Source organism: Pseudophryne corroboree, chromosome 11, assembly GCF_028390025.1.
Source record: "Pseudophryne corroboree isolate aPseCor3 chromosome 11, aPseCor3.hap2, whole genome shotgun sequence".
NCBI lineage: Eukaryota > Metazoa > Chordata > Amphibia > Anura > Myobatrachidae > Pseudophryne > Pseudophryne corroboree.
Window position 1 is genome coordinate 173,385,347 of NC_086454.1, and position 23,940 is coordinate 173,409,286.

Here is a 23,940-nt window from a genome sequence, read left to right on the forward strand (position 1 = left end):
AGGTTTTGTTCCGCCCAGCGAAGGATTCTTGTGGCTTCCGCCATTGCCGCTCTGCTCCTTGTGCCGCCTTGATGGTTGATATGTGCCACCGCTGTGATGTTGTCTGACTGTACCAGGACAGGTCGACCCTGAAGAAGGCTTCTTGCCTGTAGCAGGCCGTTGTAAATGGCTTTTAACTCGAGAACATTTATGTGGAGACCCGCTTCCTGGAACGACCATCTCCCCTGGAAGTTCCTGCCTTGGGTGACTGCACCCCAGCCCCGGAGACTCGCATCTGTTGTCAGAAGTACCCAATCCAGGATACCGAACCGGCGTCCCTCTAGGAGGTGAGACCCTTGTAGCCACCACAGGAGGGAAATTCTGGCTCTGGGAGATAGTCTTATCTTCCGATGCATGTGCAGGTGAGACCCGGACCATTTGCTCAGCAAGTCCCACTGACACACCCGGGCATGAAACCTGCCGAACGGAATGGCTTCGTACGCCGCCACCATCTTCCCCAGAACGCGCATACATTGATGGATGGACACCGTCTTCGGCCTCAGAAGTTCCCTGACCAACAACTGCAGTTCTAGAGCCTTTTCTTGTGGAAGAAAAACTCTCTGTAACTCCGTGTCCAGAATCATGCCCAGAAAAGACAGCCTGGAGGTCGGAATCAACTGAGATTTTGGTAAATTTAGCACCCAACCGTGCTGTCGAAGCACCGACAGCACCAAATCTACACTCCTTAGCAACCTTTCCTTGGACCTCGCCTTTATCAGGAGATCGTCCAAGTACGGAATATTTGAAACCCCTTGCTTGCGAAGGAGAACCATCATTTCTGCCATGACCTTGGTGAAAACCCTCGGGGCCGTGAAAAGGCCAAACGGCAACGTCTGAAATTGGTAATGAGAGTCCTGTATCACAAACCTGAGGAAGGCCTGATGCGAAGGAAATATCGGGACGTGTAAGTAGGCATCCTTTATGTCGACTGACCCCCTACAATCCCCCCCTTCTAGGCTGGAAATCACAGCTCGAAGAGATTCCATCTTGAACTTGAAAACTTTCAAGTATGGATCGAGGGATTTTAGAATCAGAATCGGTCTGACCGAACCGTCCGGTTTCGGCACCACAAATTGGCTCGAGTAGAACCCCTCCCCCCGTTGTGATGGGGGAACTGGAACAATGACCTTCTGGTGACACAAGTTTTGTATCGCTGCCAACACCAGCTCCCTGTCTGGAAGAGACGCTGGTAAGGGCGAAATGAAAAACAGATGAGGGGGCACCTCCCGAAACTCCAGCTTGTATCCCTGAGATACAATCCCTAGGACCCAAGGATCGAGGCCTGAATGAACCCAGATCTGACTGAAGACTCGGAGACGGCCCCCCACCGGTCCGGACTCCCCCAGGGAAGCCCCAACGTCATGCGGTGGACTTGGTAGAGGCAGGCGACTTCCTACCCCTTCCTTTACCCTTTGAAGCGAGGAAGGACGAACCCTTTTCACGCCTGTATTTTTTAGGACGAAAGGACTGCATCTGCTGATGTGGTGCCTTTTTGTGCTGTGTGGGAACATAGGGAAGAAAAGAGGACTTACCCACCGTCGCGGTAGAGACCAGGTCCGCCAAGCCGTCCCCAAACAAGACATTACCTTTGAAGGGTAAAGCTTCCATAGCTCAATTTGGAGTCGGCATCAGCATTCCATTGATGGATCCACAACGCCCTCCTTGCCGATATTGACATGGCATTGGCTCTTGATCCCAAGAGACAAACATCCCTCGCCGCATCCTTCAGGTAATCTGCAGCGTCCTTGATATAACCAAGAGTCAGAAGAACATTATCTTTATTCAGGGTATCCATGTCAGTAGCTAAATTCTCGGCCCATTTAGCAATAGCACTACTCACCCACACCGACGCCACTGCAGGTCTGAGCAATGCGCCTGTATTAGCGAAAATGGACTTCAGAGACGTCTCCAGCTTGCGATCCGCTGGATCCTTGAGAACTGCCGTGTCCGGAGACGGAAGCGCCACCTTCTTAGACAAACGAGATAGAGCTTTGTCAACATTTGGAGACGACTCCCATTTTTCCCTGTCATCAGAGGGGAAAGGATAAGCCATGTAAATCCTCTTGGGAATCTGCCACCTCTTATCCGGCGACTCCCAAGCCTTTTCACAAAGAGTATTCATTTCATGAGAGGGGGGAAATTTCACTTCAAGTTTTTTCCCTTTGTTTCCTGCACCGCAGGTTCATCAGAAATGTGTAAAACATCCTTTATAGCCACAATCATGTACTGAATACTCTTCACTAAACGCGGATGCAAAGCCGCCTCAGAAAAATCGACCTCAGAGTCAGAGTCCGTGTCGGTATCAGTATCTGCCACTTGAGTAAACGGCCGCTTCTGCGAGCCCGATGGGGTCTGTACCTGAGATAAAGCCTCCTCTATGGACTTCTTCCACACCTGCGTCTGTGACTCAGACTTATCTAACCTCTTTGATAACGAAGCTACATCCGTATTGATTGTAGTTAATAACGTGAGTAAATCAGGTGTCGGCTGCGCCGATAGACCCAAATCCAGACCCACCACTGCACCCCCCACAACCTCCTCCGGTGAATCACATTCAGCCTCAGACATGTCGACACGTTCAATCGACACAGCGACACACACTCAGAATGTCTCAGCTAGGGGACAGGCCTACAGTGAAGCCCAGAGAGAGACCCAGAGGGAGTATGCCAGCTCACACCTCAGCGCCTATATATCCCTAAAGGGGATATATATGACCAGCGCTGTTTAAAAACGAAATAATGCACCACACTGCCCCCCCCCCCCCCTGAGAAAACTCCCGGTACTTGCGGGGAGTGATCGGAGGTCCGGCCCAGCGTCTCCTTCAGCCGCGTGGAGGAGAGAAAGATGGCGCCGTGAGCCGCACGCTGAGCTCCGCCCCTTCCTGGCGGGCTTCAGCGTGCCCAATTTGAAAAACAGTGCTTCTGCCGGCTACCCTGACCCCAGTGACCTGCTGCCCAGGGCGCCCCCCCCAGCGCCCTGCACCCTGTGAGTGCCGTCAGTTATGTGTGTGGGAGCATGGAGCGCAGCGTCCCCGCTGCGCTGTACCTGGTCACCGAAGTCTTCTGCCGTCCTGAAGTCTTCTGATCTTCTCATACTCACCCGACTTCTTTCTTCTGGCTTCTGTGAGGGGGTGACAGCGTGGCTCCGGGAACAAGCAGCTAGGCGCACCAAGTGATCGAACCCTCTGGAGCTAATGGTGTCCAGTAGCCGAGAAGCAGAGCCCTTAAACTAAGAAGAAGTAGGTCTGCTTCTCTCCCCTCACGCCCACGCTGTAGGGAGCCTGTAGCCAGCAGGTCTCCCTGAAAATAAAAAACCTAACAAAAGTCTTTTCCAGAGAAACTCAGTAGAGCTCCCCTGTGAGTGTCCAGTCAGTCCTGGGCACAAAGTCTAACTGAGGTCTGGAGGAGGGGCATAGAGGGAGGAGCCAGTTCACACCCAGTCTTAAGTCTTTTCAGTGTGCCCAAGCTCCTGCGGATCCCGTCTATACCCCATGGTCCTTTTGGAGTCCCCAGCATCCTCTAGGACGTAAGAGAAATATACGTTATGGTAAGAACTTATCCACAGGATAACATTGGGATATTGTCGAGCGACAGCGAAAATGGCACCAACACGGTCACGAGCTTTCTGGTCTCCCAGGATGCATTGGGGCCTCCACTATATAGTTCCACCCACTGACTCAGTCAGATCAGTTCTTTCCACAGTGATTTTAGGCAGGAACATTAGGTAGAGACCTGTACAGGCGATAAGAACACACATGCACACCCTTCCATACAAGAAGGAAGAGGTTTAGTGATTGTCTAGATCCTCAAATCAGATGCGTCAGGGTGGGATCCCTGTGGATACCTGAGGACATAAGAGAAATCACGTTATCAACGGTAAGTTCTTACCATAACGTATATTTCTCTGGCTGGGTCCACAGGATTATCCACAGGATAACATTGGGATTCCCAAAGCCATTTCAGTGGTGGGGACGCTCCTGATTGCACAGGAGGACCTTTCGCCCGAAGTCTGCGTCATGAGAGGCAAAAGTATCCAAGGCATAATGTCTAATGAATGTGTTTATGGAAGACCATGTGGCTGCCCTACATATCTGTTCTGCTGAAGCACCCTGTTGTGCTGCCCAAGAAGGACCTACCTTACGTGTAGAGTGTGCAGAGACATTAGCCGGAATAGGGAGATCTGCATGAGAATAAGCTTCTGATATTACCATTCGGAGCCATCTCGCCAGCGTCTGTTTACTAGCAGGCCATCCTCTTCTATGGAATCCGTAGAGGATGAAGAGAGAATCTGTTTTCCTGATGGCACTAGTACGATCTATGTAGATTCTTAAAGCCCGGACCACGTCCAGCAACGCTTCTCCCGCAGATAGTCCCGATATCTGAAAAGCTGGGACTACAATTTCTTCATTCAGTTGAAACTTTGATACCACCTTTGGAAAATAGCTAGATCTCGTTCTGAGAACTGCTCTGTCTGGAAAAAACTTAGGAAAGGAGACTTACATGATAATGCTCCCAAATCTGACACTCTTCTGGCTGACGCCATTGCCAGTAAAAAAAGATCTTTAACCGTTAACCACTTAAGATCTGCTCCCTCAAGTGGTTCAAACAGAGGACCCTGGAGAAATTTAAGAACTAAATTCAAATCCCAGGGAGCTGCAGGAGGAATAAATGGAGGTTGAATATGTACTACTCCTTGAAAAAACGTACGTACATCCTGTAAATCAGCAATCTTCTGCTGAAACCATACAGTTAACGCTGAGACTTGAACCCTCAAGGAAGCAGCTTTCAACCCTTTATCCAATCCTGCCTGAAGGAAATCCAAAATCCTAGCTACTTTAAAAGATCTCGATTGAAATTTTTTCCAGTACACCAGTGAATATAGGCTTTCCATATTCTATGATACACACGGGCCGAAGAAGGCTTTCTTGCTCTAAGCATAGTTTGGATTACTTGTTTCAAAAATCCTTTAGCCTCTAGGATAGAGGTTTCAACAGCCACGCCGTCAAAGATGACTGTGACAACAAGGACTCTGCATTAACAGATCTGGACGTTGAGGGAGCAGTATTGGTGCTTCCATGGACATTCTCAACAGATCTGTGTACCAATGCCTTCTTGTCCAAGCTGGAGCTACTAGAATAATTGCTCCTTTTGCCTGCTTTATCTTTCTCACTACTCTGGGTAACAGAACTATTGGAGGGAACAGATATGCCAGCTGAAACCTCCATTCTACTGACAGTGCGTCTACCAGGACCGTTCCTGGGTCCCTTGTTCTCGATCCGCACCTCAGAACTTTGTTGTTTAGACGAGACGCCATAAGGTCTATCTCCGGTAGACCCCATCTGTTCATCAGTGTCTGAAACACTTCTGGGTGTAGTGCCCATTCGGTTTCCTGAATGATGTGCCGACTGAGAAAATCCGCTTCCCAATTTAGTACACCAGGGACAAATACTGCTGACAATGCCGGAAGATGGAGTTCTGCCCATTTTAGAATGGGAGTTACTTCCTCCATCAGACTCTTGCTGTGAGTTCCTCCTTGATGATTGAGGAATGCTACTGCCGTCGCATTGTCTGAGCGGATCTGGACTGGTCTTCCTTGTAGATTGTCCTTTGCCTAAACTAGAGCCAAGTAAACGGCCCTTATCTCCAACAGATTTATCGGCAGGCGACTTTCCGTAGAACCATAGGCTTCCGAGTACAGCCCCCTGCAGGCTGGCATCTGTTGTCAGGACTTGCCACTCTTTTATCCAAAAGGGTCTCCCCTTGTTTAAATGGTCTGTTTGTAGCCACCACGCTAGAGACCTCTTTACCTTTACTGGAATCTTTATCATCTGTTTCTTTATCGTCTGATGATTTCCGTTCCATTTGGTCAGAATAAGGTGCTGCAATGGTCTGGAGTGGAATTGCGCATATTCCACCATGTCGAAGGTTGATACCATCAGACCCAACAGTCGCATTGCTGCATGGACTGACATTGTCTGGGCTTGCAACGCTTCCTGAGCCATGACCTGCACCTTGACTATCTTTTTCTCTGGTAAGAGAACTTTCTGTAGGTCTGAATCCAATATGGCCCCCAAATGAACCATCCGCTGTGACGGATTCAGGGACGACTTCTCCCAATTTATGAGCCACCCGTGTCTCTGTAAACAAACTATCGTCTGTTGAAGATGGCTCAACAGTAAATCTTGCGACTGTGCTAAGATTAACAGGTCGTCGAGGTATGGGAATATTCTTATCCCCTGCTTGCGCAGACAAGCTGCCATAACCACCATGATCTTGATAAACACCCTGGGTGCTGTAGCTAGCCCGAAAGGTAGAGCTTGGAACTGGAAATGTTCCTGGAGGATGGCAAACCTGAGGTAACACTGATGTGACAGTGCTATAGGCACATATAGGTAAGCATCCCGTACATCCAGAGATACCATGTAATCTCCCGGTTCCATAGCCAACATTATGGAGCGTAACGTCTCCATGTGGAACTTCAGGATCCATATGTATTTGTTCAACATTTTCAGATTTAGAATTGGTCGATATGACCCATTTGGTTTCTGGATTAGAAATAGATTGGAGTAATACCCCTGTCCCTTTTGTGATGGAGGTACTGGGACAATCACACCTGACTGCAGTAATTTTTGGACTGCTTCTTGCAGGGCATTGGCCTTCGACTCTATACGAGACGGGCTGGTGCAAAAAAATCTTTGAGGAGGCTGCCTCCTGAATGGGAACCCATACCCCTGAGATACTACTTTCTGCACCCAGGCATCTGCTGTTGACTGTTGCCATGTGTGTGCAAATTGCAGGAGTCGGCCCCCAACCCTGGAATCCTCCAGGCGGAGGCCCGTCTCTTCAGGCTGAGGGTTTCTGTTCAGGTTTGGAAGCTGGCTTTTTGCTAGCCCACTGCTTCCTACCCCTGGATTTAAACTGGGGTTGTTTAGGCTCCTCTTTACCTTTCGCTTTGCTTTGCCAGCGAAATGAGCGAAATTTTAAACCCTTGGACTTAGGGTTATAGGTAGCCAGAAATCTGACCTTTTTCGATTCAGCCTCTGATTCTAGGATATCCGATAAAGGTTTTCCAAATAATATATTACCCACAAAAGGCAATGCTTCCAATTCTTTCTTGGATTCCGCATCTGCCTTCCAGGTACGTAGCCAAATTGCTCGACGAGCGACTACTGTCAAGGCTGAAGCTTTAGAAGCAACTGTACCTACATCAATTGCTGCTTCTTCCACATACTGGGCAGATTGTCTTAAACGGCAAAAATGATCCTCTTGCTCCCTAGTAGGAGAAGGGATGCTATTCTCTAGTTCCTCTATCCATTCGCCCATTGCCTTTGCTACCCAGGCCGAAGCCATAGCAGGTCTTACCACTGCTCCTACTAGAGAAAAAATATTTTTCAAAAGGCTATCTACCCTTCTGTCTGTGACATCATTTAGTGAGGTAGGTGACAGTGGTAAAGCAGATTTATGCACGAGTCGCAGAACATGTGCATCTACTTTTGGAGGAACTTCTCTTTTCGAACAATCCACAGCTGGAAATGGATAATAAGAATCCCATCTCTTAGGACTCTTATACTTTTTACTGGGCGCTGCCCAAGACTCATCCATCATTTCTGTCAGCTCATCTGACGCAGGGAATTCAGCTTTCACTGATTTTGTTCGTTTAAATACAGGTGCTTTAGATTTTAACACTGTCTTGGCTGGCTCTTCCAACGAGAGAACAGCTTTCACAGCATTACTAAGTTCAGCTACATCATCTGAACTAAAACTCTGCGACTGATCATCATACGGAGTCGAATCTATTGTCTCATCGTCCGATGTATCATCTTGTGTAGTCTGCCACATAGACGTATCTGTCTTAGTCTTAACTGTCTCTTGGTTGCTTGTAGAGGCTACTGGAACCAAGCCGTAGGAAGGGAGCTGCATGTATGGGTTCATAGTGTAACCTAACCCCTGAGGTGGTGCTACTGTAGTTAACTTGTCCGCTATAGAAGATAGAGTCTTTGCGAACATATTCCATGGTGGCTCTGTTGGTGGTTGAACCAACTCCTGTCTTTTACTTCGCTGAAAAGCGAAACAGTTTGCACACAAACCCTCATAAGTGACCAATTGATTCATATCAATTACCCCTGACTTACAAGATAAGCATGTTAGGGCTATAGGAGTGCTTGACAAATTCTCCTCATTACTTTTGCCGCTCACAGACATGGTAATAATCTGTCATTGACTACACAATTTTGTGACTGAAAAACACCCTATATGTCAGTATATAGAGGTGAGATCAATCTGACCACAGTGCACCTGATTTGAGGGTCAGAACAGGACTGACATTAACAGAAAAGTCAGCACACATAGTAGCAGTCAGTCACATGTTAAAGCATTAGACATTGTCATATGAGAATACAACCTCCATAACAACTTATACATAAGTAGGAAAATTGTACTTCTGTTTTAACTGGCTCTTTTTTTCAACATAACATGCAGAAAACACAGTAATATACAGGTCTCATATGAAATAGGTACTAAAAATTATCAATGCATACTAAAAAGTAGAAGGAATTTTTAGTACTGTATACCCTGCCTCCGGAGAGCGGGATACAGGGAGCAGGGAGACTCACCACACTTCCATATCCAAGCAAATACGCTTGTAAGACGCTCAGTGGATTCAGACGCTACTGGTGTACACTGCCGCTCTTGGTAAGTGATAACGGACACGGACGCTCACCAACAGACACGGACGCTGAGCGACTTCCACGTGTATGCAGACGCTAAGGCCTGCGACTCGGTCTGGCGGGTTTTATCTCCAGTGTACACAACCGCAGCGTCTAAGCTGCGACCGAGTACCCTCGTGGTAGCGTCTGAGCCGGAAGTGAGGTCATTCAGTTCATGAAACGAGAGACACACGGGAACTGGCCATGAACTCGGAGGAGGGACGGCCAGGAGAGTGTCTGAATCCCCCCGTTGACTTAAACTCCCAGGATCGCGGCCTCTACCTAGTCCTGGCGCCTATGATCCCCGGACCGTAGCGCTGTCACACTCGAGATGTTCGGCGCATCAACACACTGTTTGTAGTCTCCACCAAATCAGTGTAGCTGTGTCCTGACCCCTCTAGTAAGAGGAAGTCCATAGACTCACCGTCTCCCCATGCTCCGGCCACAGCCTGGTTACGTCTGCTGGACCTGCTAGAACATCCAACACAGACGCCCGTCGAGACAGCACTGATACCCGAAGGTAAGCGTTGTTGCGACCCGGTGGGGAGTTGTTGGAGCGACTCTTTCTAATATGCGTTTAAGACGCTGTTAAGTCGCTCAAAAAAAAATATAGTAAGTCTATAAAAAATAAAATAATAAAAGCTTTAGGCTGCTTTATTCACAGCAGCCCTGTGACCATGCGGCTTCCTGCCGCACCAATCAAAAATCTGATCTGACTGAGTCAGTGGGCGGGACTATATAGTGGAGGCCCCAATGCATCCTGGGAGGCCAGAAAGCTCGTGACCGTGTTGGTGCCATTTTCGCTGTCGCTCGACAATATCCCAATGTTATCCTGTGGATAATCCTGTGGACCCAGCCAGAGAAAACTGCTTCTTACGCTGGGCCCCAGGGGACGTATATCTACGATCTATGCCGCATTGAATGTACATGTCAATTCACTTTTATTTGATCCGTTAAAACTTAAATGGGAGAGTGATCTAGGTGCCCTCTCTGATGAACACTGGACACAAATCTTGGGCTCCATCCAATATACTACCCCATGTGTCAGATACCAACAGGTCTACTTTTATATCCTCCATAGAGTGTATCGCACTCCAGTAATGCTTCATAGAGCACACCTCCGGTCTGATACCTGTTGTCCAAAGTGCGGTGTAGAGGGGGCTGATTTCTGGCATTTACTCTGGTCTTGCCCGAGGTTGAGTCCGTTCTGGATTGCGGTTTGGAATGACATTACCCTCACAGAACCCTCTCTCCCTATATTGGATCCTAGATTGTGTCTGGTTGGGCTAGATATCGAGGAGATGCACTCCCTGGTTCTATACCGCTATGTTTTATGTTTAACTACCTTGGCAAAGGTGCTGATAGCCAGGAAATGGTTCTCCCCTGAGCCACCTAATATTTCCCACTGGAGGGCTTTGGTTAATGAGGTCTCTGGCCATGAAAGGGCGATGTTCACATCTAGGGGCACGTTGGTTACTCACTTTGATAAATGGGATAGATGGAATACGTCCATCTTTGGAGTGGGAGTGATGTGATGGGAGGGGGGTTGCACACTGTTAATACCGGATTCCGAGGGACTGCGTTTATGTTGGAGATGTTCTGGAGCTGTCTCATACCTGAACCTTTATTGTGTTTACTTGGTGCTATGTTCTTATTTATGTCACTGATACACTGTGCCTTACTGATTTTCTGACAATCTAAACATGTTGCCTCTTTGCCTTAGCAGATTTATGCTTGACCTACTATGGGGTATATTTACTAAAATTCGTAATTTCCCGACTGAGGTTAAAGTTCAATCACGGATGACATCGAAAGTGTAAAGTTGCAACTTTTTGAATTTATTACGACTAATTTACTAAGCTGTCGTATTCTGCATTTTCGTATTTACCGATGTCGATGTCATTCGTTTTTTTTTGCAGTGTTTTACGTGAGTGACTTGTAAAACACTGCCGACTTTAACACAATGAATCTCGGCCGGATCTGAGAGATCCGTGCTGGGCTTCATTGTGCACCTTTATTAAAATAGAAATCATTGTTAAAATCTAAAAAAAAAATGCGTGGGGTCCCCCCTCCTAAGCAAAACCAGCCTCGGGCTCTTTGAACCGGTCCTGGTTGAAAAAATATGGGGAAAAAAATGTCAGGGGTTCCCCCATATTTAAACAACCAGCACCGGGCTCTGCGCCTGATCCTGGTTCCAGAAATACAGGAGACAAAAAGTGTAGGGGTCCCCCGTATTTCTGAAACCAGCACCGGGCTCCACTAGCCAGATACATAATGCCACAGCCGGGGGACACTTTTATCTAGGTCCCTGCGGCCCTGGCATTACATACCCAACTAGTCACCCCTGGCCGGGGTACCCTGGAGGAGTGGGGACCCCTTCAATCAAGGGGTCCCCCCCCTCCAGCCACCCAAGGGCCAGGGGTGAAGCCCGAGGCTGTCCCCCCCCATCCAAGGGCTGCGGATGGGAGGCTGATAGCCTTTTTGTCAAAAATTGAATATTGTTTTTAGTAGCAGTACTACAAGTCCCAGCAAGCCTCCCCCGCAAGCTGGTACTTGGAGAACCACAAGTACCAGCATGCGGTGGAAAACTGGGCCCGCTGGTACCTGTAGTACTACTACTTAAAAAATACCCCAATAAAAACAGAAGACACACACCTTGAAAGTAAAAGTTTAATACATACATCCACACCTCCATATACACATACTTACCTATGTTCACACGAGGGTCGGTCCTCTTCTCCATGTAGAATCCATGGGGTACCTGTTGAAAAAATTATACTCACAAAATCTAGTGTAGATGTCTCCTCTTCTTTTCTATTTGTAATCCTGGTACTTTGCAAAATAACAAAACGGACACCCGACCTCGCACTGAAAAGGCCCCCATGTTTTCACATGGGACCCCTTTCCCCGAATGCCAGGAACCCCCCCCCCCTGACTTCTGTCTAAGAGGGTTCTATCAGCCAATCAGGGAGCGCCATGTTGTGGCACCCTCCTGATTGGCTGTGTGCTCCTGTAGTGTATGACAGGCAGCACACGGCAGTGTTACAATGTAGCGCCTATGCGCTCCATTGTAACCAATGGTGGGAACTTTGTGGTCAGCGGTTGACCGAAAGTAACCTCACCACTGACCACAAAGTTCCCACCATTGGTTACAATGGAGCGCATAGGCACTACATTGTAACACTGCCGTGTGCTGCCTGTCATACACTACAGGAGCACACAGCCAATCAGGAGGGTGCCACAACGTGGCGCTCCCTGATTGGCTGATGGAACCCTCTTAGACAGAAGTCAGGGGGGGTTCCTGGCATTCGGGGAAAGGGGTCCCATGTGAAAACATGGGGCCCCTTTTAGTGCGAGGTCGGGTGTCCGTTTTGTTATTTTGCAAAGTACCAGGATTACAAATAGAAAAGAAGAGGAGCCATCTACACTGGATTTTGTGAGTATAATTTTTTCAACAGGTACCCCATGGATTCTACATGGAGAAGAGGACCGACCCTTGTGTGAACATAGGTAAGTATGTGTATATGGAGGTGTGGATGTATGTATTAAACTTTTACTTTCAAGGTGTGTGTCTTCTGTTTTTATTGGGGTATTTTTTTAGTAGTAGTACTACAGGTACCAGCGGGCCCGGTTTTACACCGCATGCTGGTACTTGTGGTTCTCCAAGTACCAGCTTGCGGGGGAGGCTTGCTGGGACTTGTAGTACTGCTACTAAAAACAATATTAAATTTTTGACATAAAGGCTATCAGCCTCCCATCCGCAGCCCTTGGATGGGGGGGACAGCCTCGGGCTTCACCCCTGGCCCTTGGGCGGCTGGAGGGGGGGACCCCTAGATTGAAGGGGTCCCCACTCCTCCAGGGTACCCCGGCCAGGGGTGACTAGTTGGGTATGTAATGCCAGGGCCGCAGGGACCTAGATAAAAGTGTCCCCCGGCTGTGGCATTATGTATCTGGCTAGTGGAGCCCGGTGCTGGTTTCAGAAATATGGGGGACCCCTACGCTTTTTGTCCCCCGTATTTTTGGAACCAGGACCAGGCGCAGAGCCCGGTGCTGGTTGTTTAAATATGGGGGAACCCCTGACATTTTTTCCCCCATATTTTTTCAACCAAGGCCGGCTCAAAGAGCCCGAGGCTGGTTTGGCTTAGGAGGGGGGACCCCACGCATTTTTTTTAAACAAAAATAACAATTTCCCACCCCTTACCACTGAAAAACATGCACGGATCTCATGGATCCGTGCATGCCTATCCGAACACGGTAAAAAAAAAGCAGGTCTGTTTTTTTTTTAGCACTTTTTCACGATTTGTATTTTAGCACGGCAGTGTTTGGCTATTGTCGGCAGTGTTTGTGATTTGCACTTTTTAGTAAATGACCGATTTCTACCAAATTCAAGGCGTATTTGACCAATGGTGTATTGATTCGTAATTTTTTCCTAGGACTTCCAAAAAAATACGAATACCCTCATCACTGCCGTGATTTGAGTTTAGTAAATTCCCGAGATGACACTTTGAAGAAAAAAACATAATCTCGGTCAAAATTGGGACCTTAGTAAATATACCCCCATGTTGTAATACATGTGAATTTTTTTTATTAATTTTTTTCTTATGTTGTATGATGTTCTGTTTTCTGTTTGTATGTTTGTGATAAATCAGAAAAAAATACCAATAAAGAAATGCAGAATTAAAAAAAAAAAAAATGGTGTATCTAAAGCTTCGTGCTGGTGTCGATAGCGAGTGTCAGCAATATGAGTGCCTACCCTGACAGTAGCTGAATTATTTGTGTCTCCCATCTGCTGGGCTAACGTCACTAGACAGTATGGTGGAAAAGCCCCTCTAAAAGTCTTTTATTATACAGGTAACAGGCAGAAGAGAAGATTGGAGATAAATTTGCTTCGGGCCATTCCTGCAAGAACAACCACTACTGTAGCTCAATATTTTTCACAGTCTTATAGGTCTATTTATTAAGCCTTGGATGGAGATAAAGTCACTGGAGATAAAGTACCAGCCAACTAGCTCCTAACTGTCATTTTTCAAACCCAGCCTGTGACATGACAATTAGGAGCTGATTGGCTGGTACTTTATCTCCATGCACTTTATCTCCATCCAAGGCTTAGTAAATAGACCCCTTAATGCATACCTCCCAACATTGGAGTGCAGCAAGAAGGGACACTTTCGCGCGCCCTCGACGCAAGGCCGAAATTAAGGGGTGTGGCCTATCGGAAAGGGGTGTGGTCTCACCGCAAGTGTCACAATCGCAAGCCACGCCCCCGTTTTCGTCATTATGGGGGCATGAACAGCGCTCAGAGAGCTGCTGGTCATGCCCCCTGTCCCTCTCTGCCGTGAATAGACACTGTGCGCATGTGCACAGCATCTATTCACCGCTGCTCTGCTCAGAGCAGCGAGTGGCTGGGGGGATCTCCCAACTGCCCCCCCACCCGCGGGACACTGCGACCCGCGGGTGGGACAGCGGGACAGACCATAAAAAATGGGACTGTACCACCAAAATCGGGACAGTTGGGAGGTATGCTTAATGTAATCAGCATCTTAGAACTGCATTTAGAATGATTTCAGAAGGGTAGCCAGTGGTTAAAGTGGGCCGGAACGGGGCGGAACTGCGTTCCGTAACCTCTAATTGCAGGCGGAACCAGTTCCGCCTCCGCCCGGCCACAGCATAAGGTCCCAGCTGCATTTTAAAGGTGGCAGCGGCCGCCAGCCAATCCCGGCTCGCGGACCGACTGCAGCACCAAGTGGCAGCTTCTCATTAGCTGGCGGTTCAGGAGCCGTGAATGGCGCACAATCAAAGTGCTCTCTCTCCCCCGTTGCCTCAGCCGTCGGAGTGTGAGCCGACACCCGATCCCCCCCACCACAGCCGCCGGAGTGTGAGCCGCGGGCTTTAACACCCGATCCCCCCCACTACAACCGCCAGAGTGTGAGCCGCTGGCTTTAACACCCGATACCCCCCCCCCGCGCAGCCGCCGGAGTGTGAGCCGCGGGTTTTAACACCCGTCCCCCCTGCCCCCCCGCAGCCGCTGAGCAGCGGGCATCCTGCAGGAGACTCACGGTTCACTGTGGAGGGAGGAGAGGGGAGGGGTGGGGATCTGATGGTACTGTAATGGTGGTGACAGAGGCTGTGCTGTGTGACACAGAGGTGGATTAGTTCTGGGGGACACAGAGGGAGGTGCTGAATGCTTACTGACACTGTGGGGGTGCTGGATGCTATGTGACAGAGGGGGTGTAGTGCTGGGGCAAACAGGGGGGTGCTGGATGCTCTGTCTCTCTTACTGTGTTATGGGGGACTCTGCTTGCCGTACTGTGTTATGGGGGACTCTGCCTGCCGTACTGTGTTATGGGGGACTCTGCCTGCCGTACTGTGTTATGGGGGACTCTGCCTGCCGTACAGTGTTATGGGGGACTCTGCCTGCCGTACAGTGTTATGGGGGACTCTGCCTGCCGTACAGTGTTATGGGGGACTCTGCCTGCTGTACTGTGTTATGGGGGACTCTGCCTGCCGTACTGTGTTATGGGGGACTCTGCCTGCCGTACTGTGTTATGGCGGGCTCTGCCTGCCGTACTGTGTTATGGGGGGCTCTGCCTACCGTACTGTGTTATGGGGGACTCTGCCTGCCGTACTGTGTTATGGGGGACTCTGCCTGCCGTACTGTGTTATGGGGGGCTCTGCCTGCCGTACTGTGTTATGGGGGACTCTGCCTGCCGTACTGTGTTATGGGGGACTCTGCCTGCCGTACTGTGTTAAGGGGGACTCTGCTTGCCGTACTGTGTTATGGGGGACTCTGCCTGCCGTACTGTGTAAAATGGGGCTCTGCCTGCCATACTGTGTAAAAGGGGGCTCTGCCTGCCGTACTGTGTAAAAGGGGGCTCTGCCTGCCGTACTGTGTAAAATGGGGCTCTGCCTGCCGTACTGTGTAAAATGGGGACTCTGCCTGCCGTACTGTGTAAAAGGGGTCTCTGCCTGCCGTACTGTGTAAAAGGGAGCTCTGCCTGCCGTACTGTGTGAAAGGGGACTCTGCCTGCCGTACTGTGTAAAAGGGGTCTCTGCCTGCCGTACTGTGTAAAAGGGAGCTCTGCCTGCCGTACTGTGTGAAAGGGGACTCTGCCTGCCGTACTGTGTAAAAGGGGGCTCTACCTGGCATAATGCCTGATAGGGGCTCTACCTGGTGTACTGTGTGTAAGTGGCGCTACTGTGCGGCGTCATTTGAATAATGGAGATTACTGTGCAGCGTAATATGAATTGGTATTATTTTGTGACCACGCCCCTTCCCCCTAAATTTTTGTCACTGGTCCTATTTTAAATATGGGGGGAACGCCGATGCTGTTTCTTACACACAGCGCTAAAATGTATGGACACATGAGGAGAGTGACAGACAAAGGAAACAAGAAAGCAGAAGGGACACATAGAAGACCTAAGAGAGGGGAGCAAAGGTTGTTCTACATATACATTGTGAACCAAATCTAAAATTAGGAGGGGGAGGACACTGCTGTGGGCATTGTGTGTGTAAGTGGCTCTGCTATTGTGGGCATTGTGTGTGTAAAGGGCACTAGTATGTGGGGCGGGCAATGTGAATAAGATTGTGCTACCGTGAAGCATTATTTTGAATTGGTGGTACTTTTGTGTGGCCACGCCCCTTCCCTGTGAGGCCACACCTCTTTCTGCGGCGTGCGCGCCTTCGGCGCGCACTAAGCAGAAGGGATTGCGGGCGAGGTGAGTTCCCCCACCTCTCCAGGACCACTTTAAGCCCTGAGGGTAGCCATAGTGTTTGATTCTTGCCCAGGTATTCTCATCAGCCCAGTTCCATAGTCTCATCATTTTAGATTTTTCTATGAGAGAGCTCACTATTATTTGTATTCCATTCTGTCCTTACCTGTATGGGTGCGCACATGCCTCTTTAGATCAAAAGTGTCATTGAATCCTTTTCCGCAATGCTCACAACGATGCCTCTTCACCTCGCTGTGACACTTCATGTGGCGGTTCAGCATCCTTTGGTAGGAAAAGCTCTTGTCACAAAGGTTACAGCGGAACAGCAGTCTCTGCTCACCCTGTCATGGCATTGAGAAAATACTCAGCATGAACAAATGACACAAGAGAAATGTCTGTATGCCATACTTGCCTACCTGACCCTCTCCATGAGGGAGAAAATGCTCTGTTCCTGGACTTTCCTGGTAATGTATGATTGCCATCACCAGGGCCGGCTCTAGGCATGTTCGAATAGAGCGGCCGCGCAGGGCGCCACCCTTAATGGGCGCCGCGCGCTGGCGCCGCCATATTCGAAGCTGGAGCCGGCCCTGTGTGTGTGTGCAGCGCAGCGTTGTCCCCGCCGTCCGTGTGTGCGGCGTGCGCTGCGCGGCGCCGGTGTCTAACGTCAAACGCCGGGGCCGCGCATAGCGCACACAAGTGGCCGCCCGCCCACCCGCACTCGGATCCTCACTCTCCCGCCCGCCAGCACTCCCGCCAGCACTCCTCCTCCCCCTCTCAGACTCAGCGCCTCAGGTATTTGGTGGGGGGGGGTCAAACATTTATGGATCGCACTGTGGGGGCATTTATCTGGCACACTGGGGGCATATCTGGCACACTGGGGGCATATCTGGCTCTGTGGGGGCATTTCTGGCACTGTGGGGGGCATATCTGGCTCACTGGGGGCATATCTGGCACACTGGGGGCATATCTGGCACACTGGGGGCATATCTGGCTCTGTGGAGGCATTTATCTGGCCCTGTGTGGGGGCATTTCTGGCACTGTGGGGGCATTTCTGGCAATGTGGGGGCATTTCTGGCACCGTGGGGGCATTTCTGGCACACTGGGGGCATATCTGGCACACTGGGGGCATATCTGGCACACTGGGGGCATATCTGGCTCTGTGGGGGCATTTATCTGGCCCTGTGTGGGGGCATTTCTGGCACTGTGGGGGCATTTCTGGCAATGTGGGGGCATTTCTGGCACACTGGGGGCATTTCTGGCACACTGGGGGCATATCTGGCACACTGGGGGCATATCTGGCACACTGGGGGCATATCTGGCTCTGTGGGGGCATTTATCTGGCCCTGTGTGGGGGCATTTCTGGCACTGTGGGGGCATTTCTGGCAATGTGGGGGCATTTCTGGCACCGTGGGGGCATATCTGGAACACTGGGGGCATTTCTGGCACACTGGGGGCATTTCTGGCACACTGGGGGCATATCTGGCACACTGGGGGCATATCTGGCACACTGGGGGCATATCTGGCTCTGTGGGGGCATTTATCTGGCCCTGTGTGGGGGCATTTCTGGCACTGTGGGGGCATTTCTGGCACTGTGGGGGCATTTCTGGCAATGTGGGGGCACTTATGTATCTGGCACTGTGTGGGCACTTATGTATCTGGCACTGTGTGGGCACTTATGTATCTGGCACTGTGGGGGCATTTATGTATCTGGCACTGTGGGGGGCATATCTGCACTGTGGAGGCATTTATGTATCTGGCACTTTGGGGGCATTTATGTATCTGAACTGTGGGTGCATATCTGGCACTGTGTGGCCATTTATGTAGCTGGCACTGCTGGGGGGCATGTCACGTGTAGCTGGCACTGCTGGGGGGCATGTCACGTGTAGCTGGCACTGCTGGGGGGCATGTCACGTGTAGCTGGCACTACTGGGGGGCATGTCATGTAGTGTTCCCGCTAGGCGTCTGTGGCTAGGCAATGTGTCTCAGTGCTCTCCCTGGTGCAATGTGTCTCAGTGCTGTGCCTGACGCAAAGTGTATAGGAGGTTCTACCTGGTGCAGTGTGTATTAGCTGCACTACTGTGTGGTGTAATGCAAATTGCCACTATTATGTGGCCACGTACCTTCCCCACGAAGTAACTCCCCTTAATTTTTTCTGTCCATTCTTTAACATATAGGTATGGGAACAACAAGCAGTATGTACATCATTTTGCCCTCCTAACTTAAAAATGTGCCCTCCCTGTGATCAGCACCATGCCCTAAAAAGTGAACACTATCATGTGTAGCTGGCACTGCTGGGGGGCATGTCATGTGTAGCTGGCACTGCTGCGGGGCATGTCATGTGTAGCTGGCTAGCTGGCACTGCTGCGGGGCATGTCATGTGTAGCTGGCACTGCTTCGGGGCATGTCATGTGTAGCTGGCACTGCTGCGGGGCATGTCATGTGTAGCTGGCACTGCTGCGGGGCATGTCATGTGTAGCTGGCACTGCTGCGGGGCATGTCATGTGTAGCTGGCACTGCTGGGGGGCATGTCATGTCTATCTGGCACTGCACATTATGTGTATCTGGCACTATACTGGAGACATTGTGTGTAAGGAACACTACTGTGACTATGTGTAAGGCTGCTAATTGTGTGAAAAAAATATGTTTATAGTTTGATGATATGAAGTTATGAGGCCACGCCCACTTTTCCAGAGGCCACACCCACTTTTCCGGGAGCGCGCCTTCGGCGCGCGCATGGAGGGGGGGGGGGGGGGGGGCGCTTTTACATTTTCTCGCTCAGGGTGCTAGTAGGCCTGGAGCTGGCCCTGGCCATCACCTGTGGTGAAACACCTTTCTTATCAATTAACTAGCTCACCACAGGTGATGGCAATCATACATTACCAGGAAAGTCCAGGAACAGAGCATTTTCTCCCTCATGGAGAGGGTCAGTTAGGCAAGTATGCTGTATGCACCAGTACAAGGAGTCAAACTCATATACATTCATTTTTTGCATCCAAAGCTTGCATACAGCATTCAGTGTCACTATACAAGAAGCCGGCATCTAATTGGTTGCATGTCCGGCCAGATTACTTTACACTTTCCGTGAATTTATATTCAGCGTTGCTGCATAATTTCCAACATGACCCTCTCCAGGAGGGACAAAATGCTCTGTTTCTGGATTAATTCAAGATTACTGGCACCTGTTTCAAACAGGTAATGGATAAGAAAGGTGTTTCAGCACAGGTGATGGCAATCCTAAATCCAGGAGTAGCGCATTCTGTCCCTCCTGGAGAGGGTCGTGTTGGGAGGTATGTTGCTGTGCACCCTGCCCCTAACCAATTTTGGTATGATAGTATACACATCATGATTATAAACAGGGTGCACCTGATGCATAGATCCGTCTGAAAGCAGAGTAGTCACGCTTCCTTCTGACTCTGTATAGCTGGAAATCAGGTCGGCACACTGTCTCTATGTAATAGTTCCCTGCTACAGCCCAGTTAAACCTCTTCTATCAATAGTGGACACATGATTCAAATGTTCAAGGCAGACCGCCAGCAATACATACTGAATCCTATTACACAATTGGTCGGGTATGTTGCATTGGAAGTTGCTTTGTCCAGATCACACAATTGCTGCAAACGACTATATAGTGGTAAACTGTGGCATGTGTCAGGGTGTCCAAAGGGTAAATGTGATTATGCTCTTTTCAATAATCGTCTGATCTGCGACGGATGCTGCACCTTTGTATGCAACGGCCTGGATTCGCAAAGCTACCGGTGGGCGTCTCAATACAAATCCAGACGGCTGCAACATTTGCATATTTTCGCACAGCCGTGCGTACACATTTACAGCTGTGAATGCATCTGCGCAGTGCGTACATCTCTGAATCAGGCCCATTGTGTGAACTATGGGATCTATATGTTAAAATGTATTTGGAATAATTATTAAATGCAAATTTAAAAATAAAATAAAAATGAGTGACTTTACGGGACCTTGAAGGCAAAACAGCAGCAGCAGCAGCAGCTACATACTCATACCCTCCAACATGACCCGCCCCACTAGGTACAAAATGCTCTGTTTCTGGACTTCCCTCTTAATTTATTATTGCCATCACCTGTGAAGAAACAGCTTTCTTATCATTTAACTAGTTCAACACAGGTGCTGGAAATCATAAATTAAGAGGGAAGTCCAGAAACAGAGCATTTTGTACCTAGTGGGGACGGGTCATGTTGGAGGGTCTGCATACTCCTGGAAACGGCAGCATGGCACAGCAGCTCGGAGAAGACAAATGTTTCCTGATTTACAGGGGGCACAGCTACCCAGGAGTAGACTCCCAGGGGCCATGGTGGTGCACCCTATCTATACATATACATACATATACATATTGTGTATATACTACTCTATTTGACAAACTTAACAAATGACACTTGCAAATGTCTTAGATATTGGGCATAATTCCGACTGGATCGCTGCACCCCGGGAGCCCAGTGAGATGCTAACAGCATCTCAGGGCTGCGATCGCCTCTGCCAAATTGAGAGGCAGAGGCGGTCGTGGGGCAGGGTGTGAGTGCCAACGGTGTTAGAACACTGTTGGCAGGGTGTGGTCTGGACAACGCAGGCGTGTCTGGACCACTGCGGGGGCGGGCCGTGGCGGCTGTGTAACTGCGTGGCAGGAACTGCGCTGGCAGGGAGCTATTCAGCGGGTGCAAAAGCATCGCCACTGTGCGTTGTTTTTACACCCTTGCGGGGGGTAAGGCTTGACATGCGGGTGGACTAGCCCTGTGCTGGGCGTCCCCCGGCATGTCAGAGAATCTGATCGTAGATGTGCTATATTTATATTTAGCACATCTACATACCTCCCAACATTTACAGAGAGTAAGAGGGTCACTTGCGCGGCGTAGCCAGGCCCGATTTTGAAAAGGGGCGTAGCCTATGTGAAAGGGGCGTGGCTTTGTGTGAGTGTCACGCTTGTGAGCCATGCCCCCATTTTTGTTACTGAGGGGGCATGCCCAGCGCTCTGTGAGGTGCTGGCATGCCCGCTCTCCCTCTGTCTCCACTGAATAGATGCTGTGCACATGCGCACAGTGTTTATTCTCCGCTGCTCTCTTAAGCAGAGCAGTGAGTGCAGGAGCCTCCCAACTGCCCTGCCACATCCCCCCCCCCTCCCCCCCCCCCACCGCGGGACACGGCGGCCCGCAGGTGGGACAGTCCACAAACAATGGGGCTGTACCGCGAAAATCGGGACAGTTGGGAGGTATGCATCTACGATCAGCTCTTAATCACCCCTATAGTATGTTCAGCAGAGTCATTGTGTGTATGTATTCACTAATACAGCAGAAATACTTCCATAATGTGCGTAGAGAAAAGGGTGAGAAGACGGACTAGCAAATGACTGTAATCTTATATCCTTTCCACACCTGTGTAGAATATCTCTGGTTCTGGCTTTCAGGTGCTTGTCCAATGTCTGTCTCGGCTCCTTGATATGGAGGGGAGCCTCCTACACAGCGCAGGTGGTTGAGTGATAGATCAAGAGCCACTTCGTTGTCATACTCGGGTTCTGCCTCATTTCGGGCAATATATTCCAAGGTCACTGAAGGGCAATAAACAAACAGTACAAATGATGAGGATCGTCTCATGACATTATAATTCTAAGGGTAAGGTGGTTCATTTTCTGCTATAATATCACATGAACTAAGGAGCTGATTCAGCATCAGCTGCAGAAGTGCGGAAATCGCTATTTGCCGATTTCCACACTTCTGCACATGCGTGCACAGTGGTTGCAGTTTAAGAGCTGGTGGGGGGGTTGCGACGCACCATTTGGTGGGGTGCGGTCTGGACAACGCAGGCGTGTCTGGACCGTTTGCTGGGCAGGCCGTGATGGCTGCGTGACGTCATACACAGCCACTGCGACCCAAAAGATGGATGCCATCCGACTGCCTTCGCAGCTAGGCTGCGTAGGCAGGTCGTAACCCTAATCATGTGAGCGCATCGCTGCTCAAATGTTAGCGGAGGGCCCCCCTCATGCTACTGAAGAGTTGTAGTTTTGCTACTTTTAGCAAAACTACAACTCATGCTGAATTGGGCCCTAACACAATTAATTTGTTATACACAGAAACTACATTCACTATTTCACTGCCCAACTAAATGTAATATGCTGATTACATTTTTTTGTTTATTCTGCTTGGTCCCTGGCTGTCCTAGCAAACCCCACAATATTTAAAATAGTGAATATCTTTAGTTACCCTTCTATGGCATTACAACATCCTTTATCCACCACACCCAGGGCTGGAAGCAGACAGGGAGGTGGGGCTGGATTCTTTCTTGCTCATGTTGCTCGGTCACAGTTCTCTCCCTTCACTCAAGTTAGTGGTTGTTAAGCAAAACTATTTGGAATTCCCCTGTGTGTTGCTGTGATTTATTGTCCCCCTGGGTCACCACAGTGATCACAGGAACACTTTTCAGCCTGGACCCCTAAATCCATACCTCCTAACGTGACCCATTGCAGGAGGGACAGAATGCTCTGCTTTTGGATTTCGCTCTTAATTTATGATTGCCGGCGCCTGTTTTGAACAGGTAAATTGCTAAGAAAGGTGTTTCAACACAGGTGATTGCAATAATATATTAAGAGGACAGCCTCATAACAGAGCATTTTATCGCTCCTGGAAAGGGTCATGTTGGCAGGTATGCTAATCTGTTATCCTCTGACACCCTCATAATAATGTTGGGTGATTATAACATTCCTTCTGCCTCCAAACTACTTTATAATCTCCTCCCTCTGCCTCCCCAGTGGACCAACTCTCCTCCTCCTCCTCCTCAGGGCCGGATTAAGGGCCACATGAGCCTGGAGCTGAAAATGTTCAAAGGCCAATACTGAGAAGGGGAGGAGCTGTGACCAGTGCACTGTGAGTGTGGTCAGTGCCATGTGGGCATGTACACCCCCTACACCAGTGGTTCTCAAACTGTGTGCCTTGCACGGGTGCCCTGGATTGGTGGTCCAGGACCAATTCAAATTACATATGGTCAATGTAATAGGTAAAACCAGTGCTGGTGGCTGCCAATCATAGAATATGTGGACAAACAGAAGCAAATCTTGTCCCTCCCCACACAATTGAACCTAAGGAGGACATATAAACACCATTTACTTCATTTATTATTTCTTTGTAAATTTCTCAGTAAGAGACTTTTGGCCTAGATGAGAAGTTAAAAAAAAAAGTCTGATTCTCTAGGGCGCCGAGATTCAAAAAAGTTTGGGAACCACTGCCCTACACTAAAAGATCTCTCTCACTGAATACTTATAAATTGCATAACTATGTGAGAAAATCAATATTTATGATTTATGGCTGACTCCGTGGTAAACTTGGTAGTTGGTCATTAAAATGCTGAGGATGGGACTATTTTTATTTGGAGGCCTGTAGCAGCAGCTCCATCTGCCCCATTGTTAATATGGCCCTGCTCCTCCTCATCATAATGCTCACTACTTTAGTCTTATTTTTCACTTGAATATATGA

At 49.4% G+C, this 23,940-nt stretch overlaps 1 protein-coding gene and 1 long non-coding RNA gene across 2 annotated transcripts in view; one reads left to right on the plus strand and one right to left on the minus strand.

Annotated features, from left to right (window-relative positions):
- The window catches only part of LOC134970073 (uncharacterized), a 195,301-nt gene that overhangs the window by 86,017 nt on the left and 85,344 nt on the right, over nucleotides 1-23,940 (plus strand). The gene's annotated exons all lie outside the window — the stretch shown is intronic.
- Nucleotides 1-23,940, minus strand: part of OVOL1 (ovo like transcriptional repressor 1) — a 38,887-nt gene that overhangs the window by 9,418 nt on the left and 5,529 nt on the right. The window contains exons 2-3 of the mRNA XM_063946166.1: nucleotides 21,850-22,022; nucleotides 16,620-16,794 (exon numbers count right to left, since the gene is read on the minus strand). Coding sequence (XP_063802236.1) covers nucleotides 16,620-16,794; nucleotides 21,850-22,022 — 348 coding nt within the window. The remainder of the gene's footprint in view (nucleotides 1-16,619; nucleotides 16,795-21,849; nucleotides 22,023-23,940) is intronic.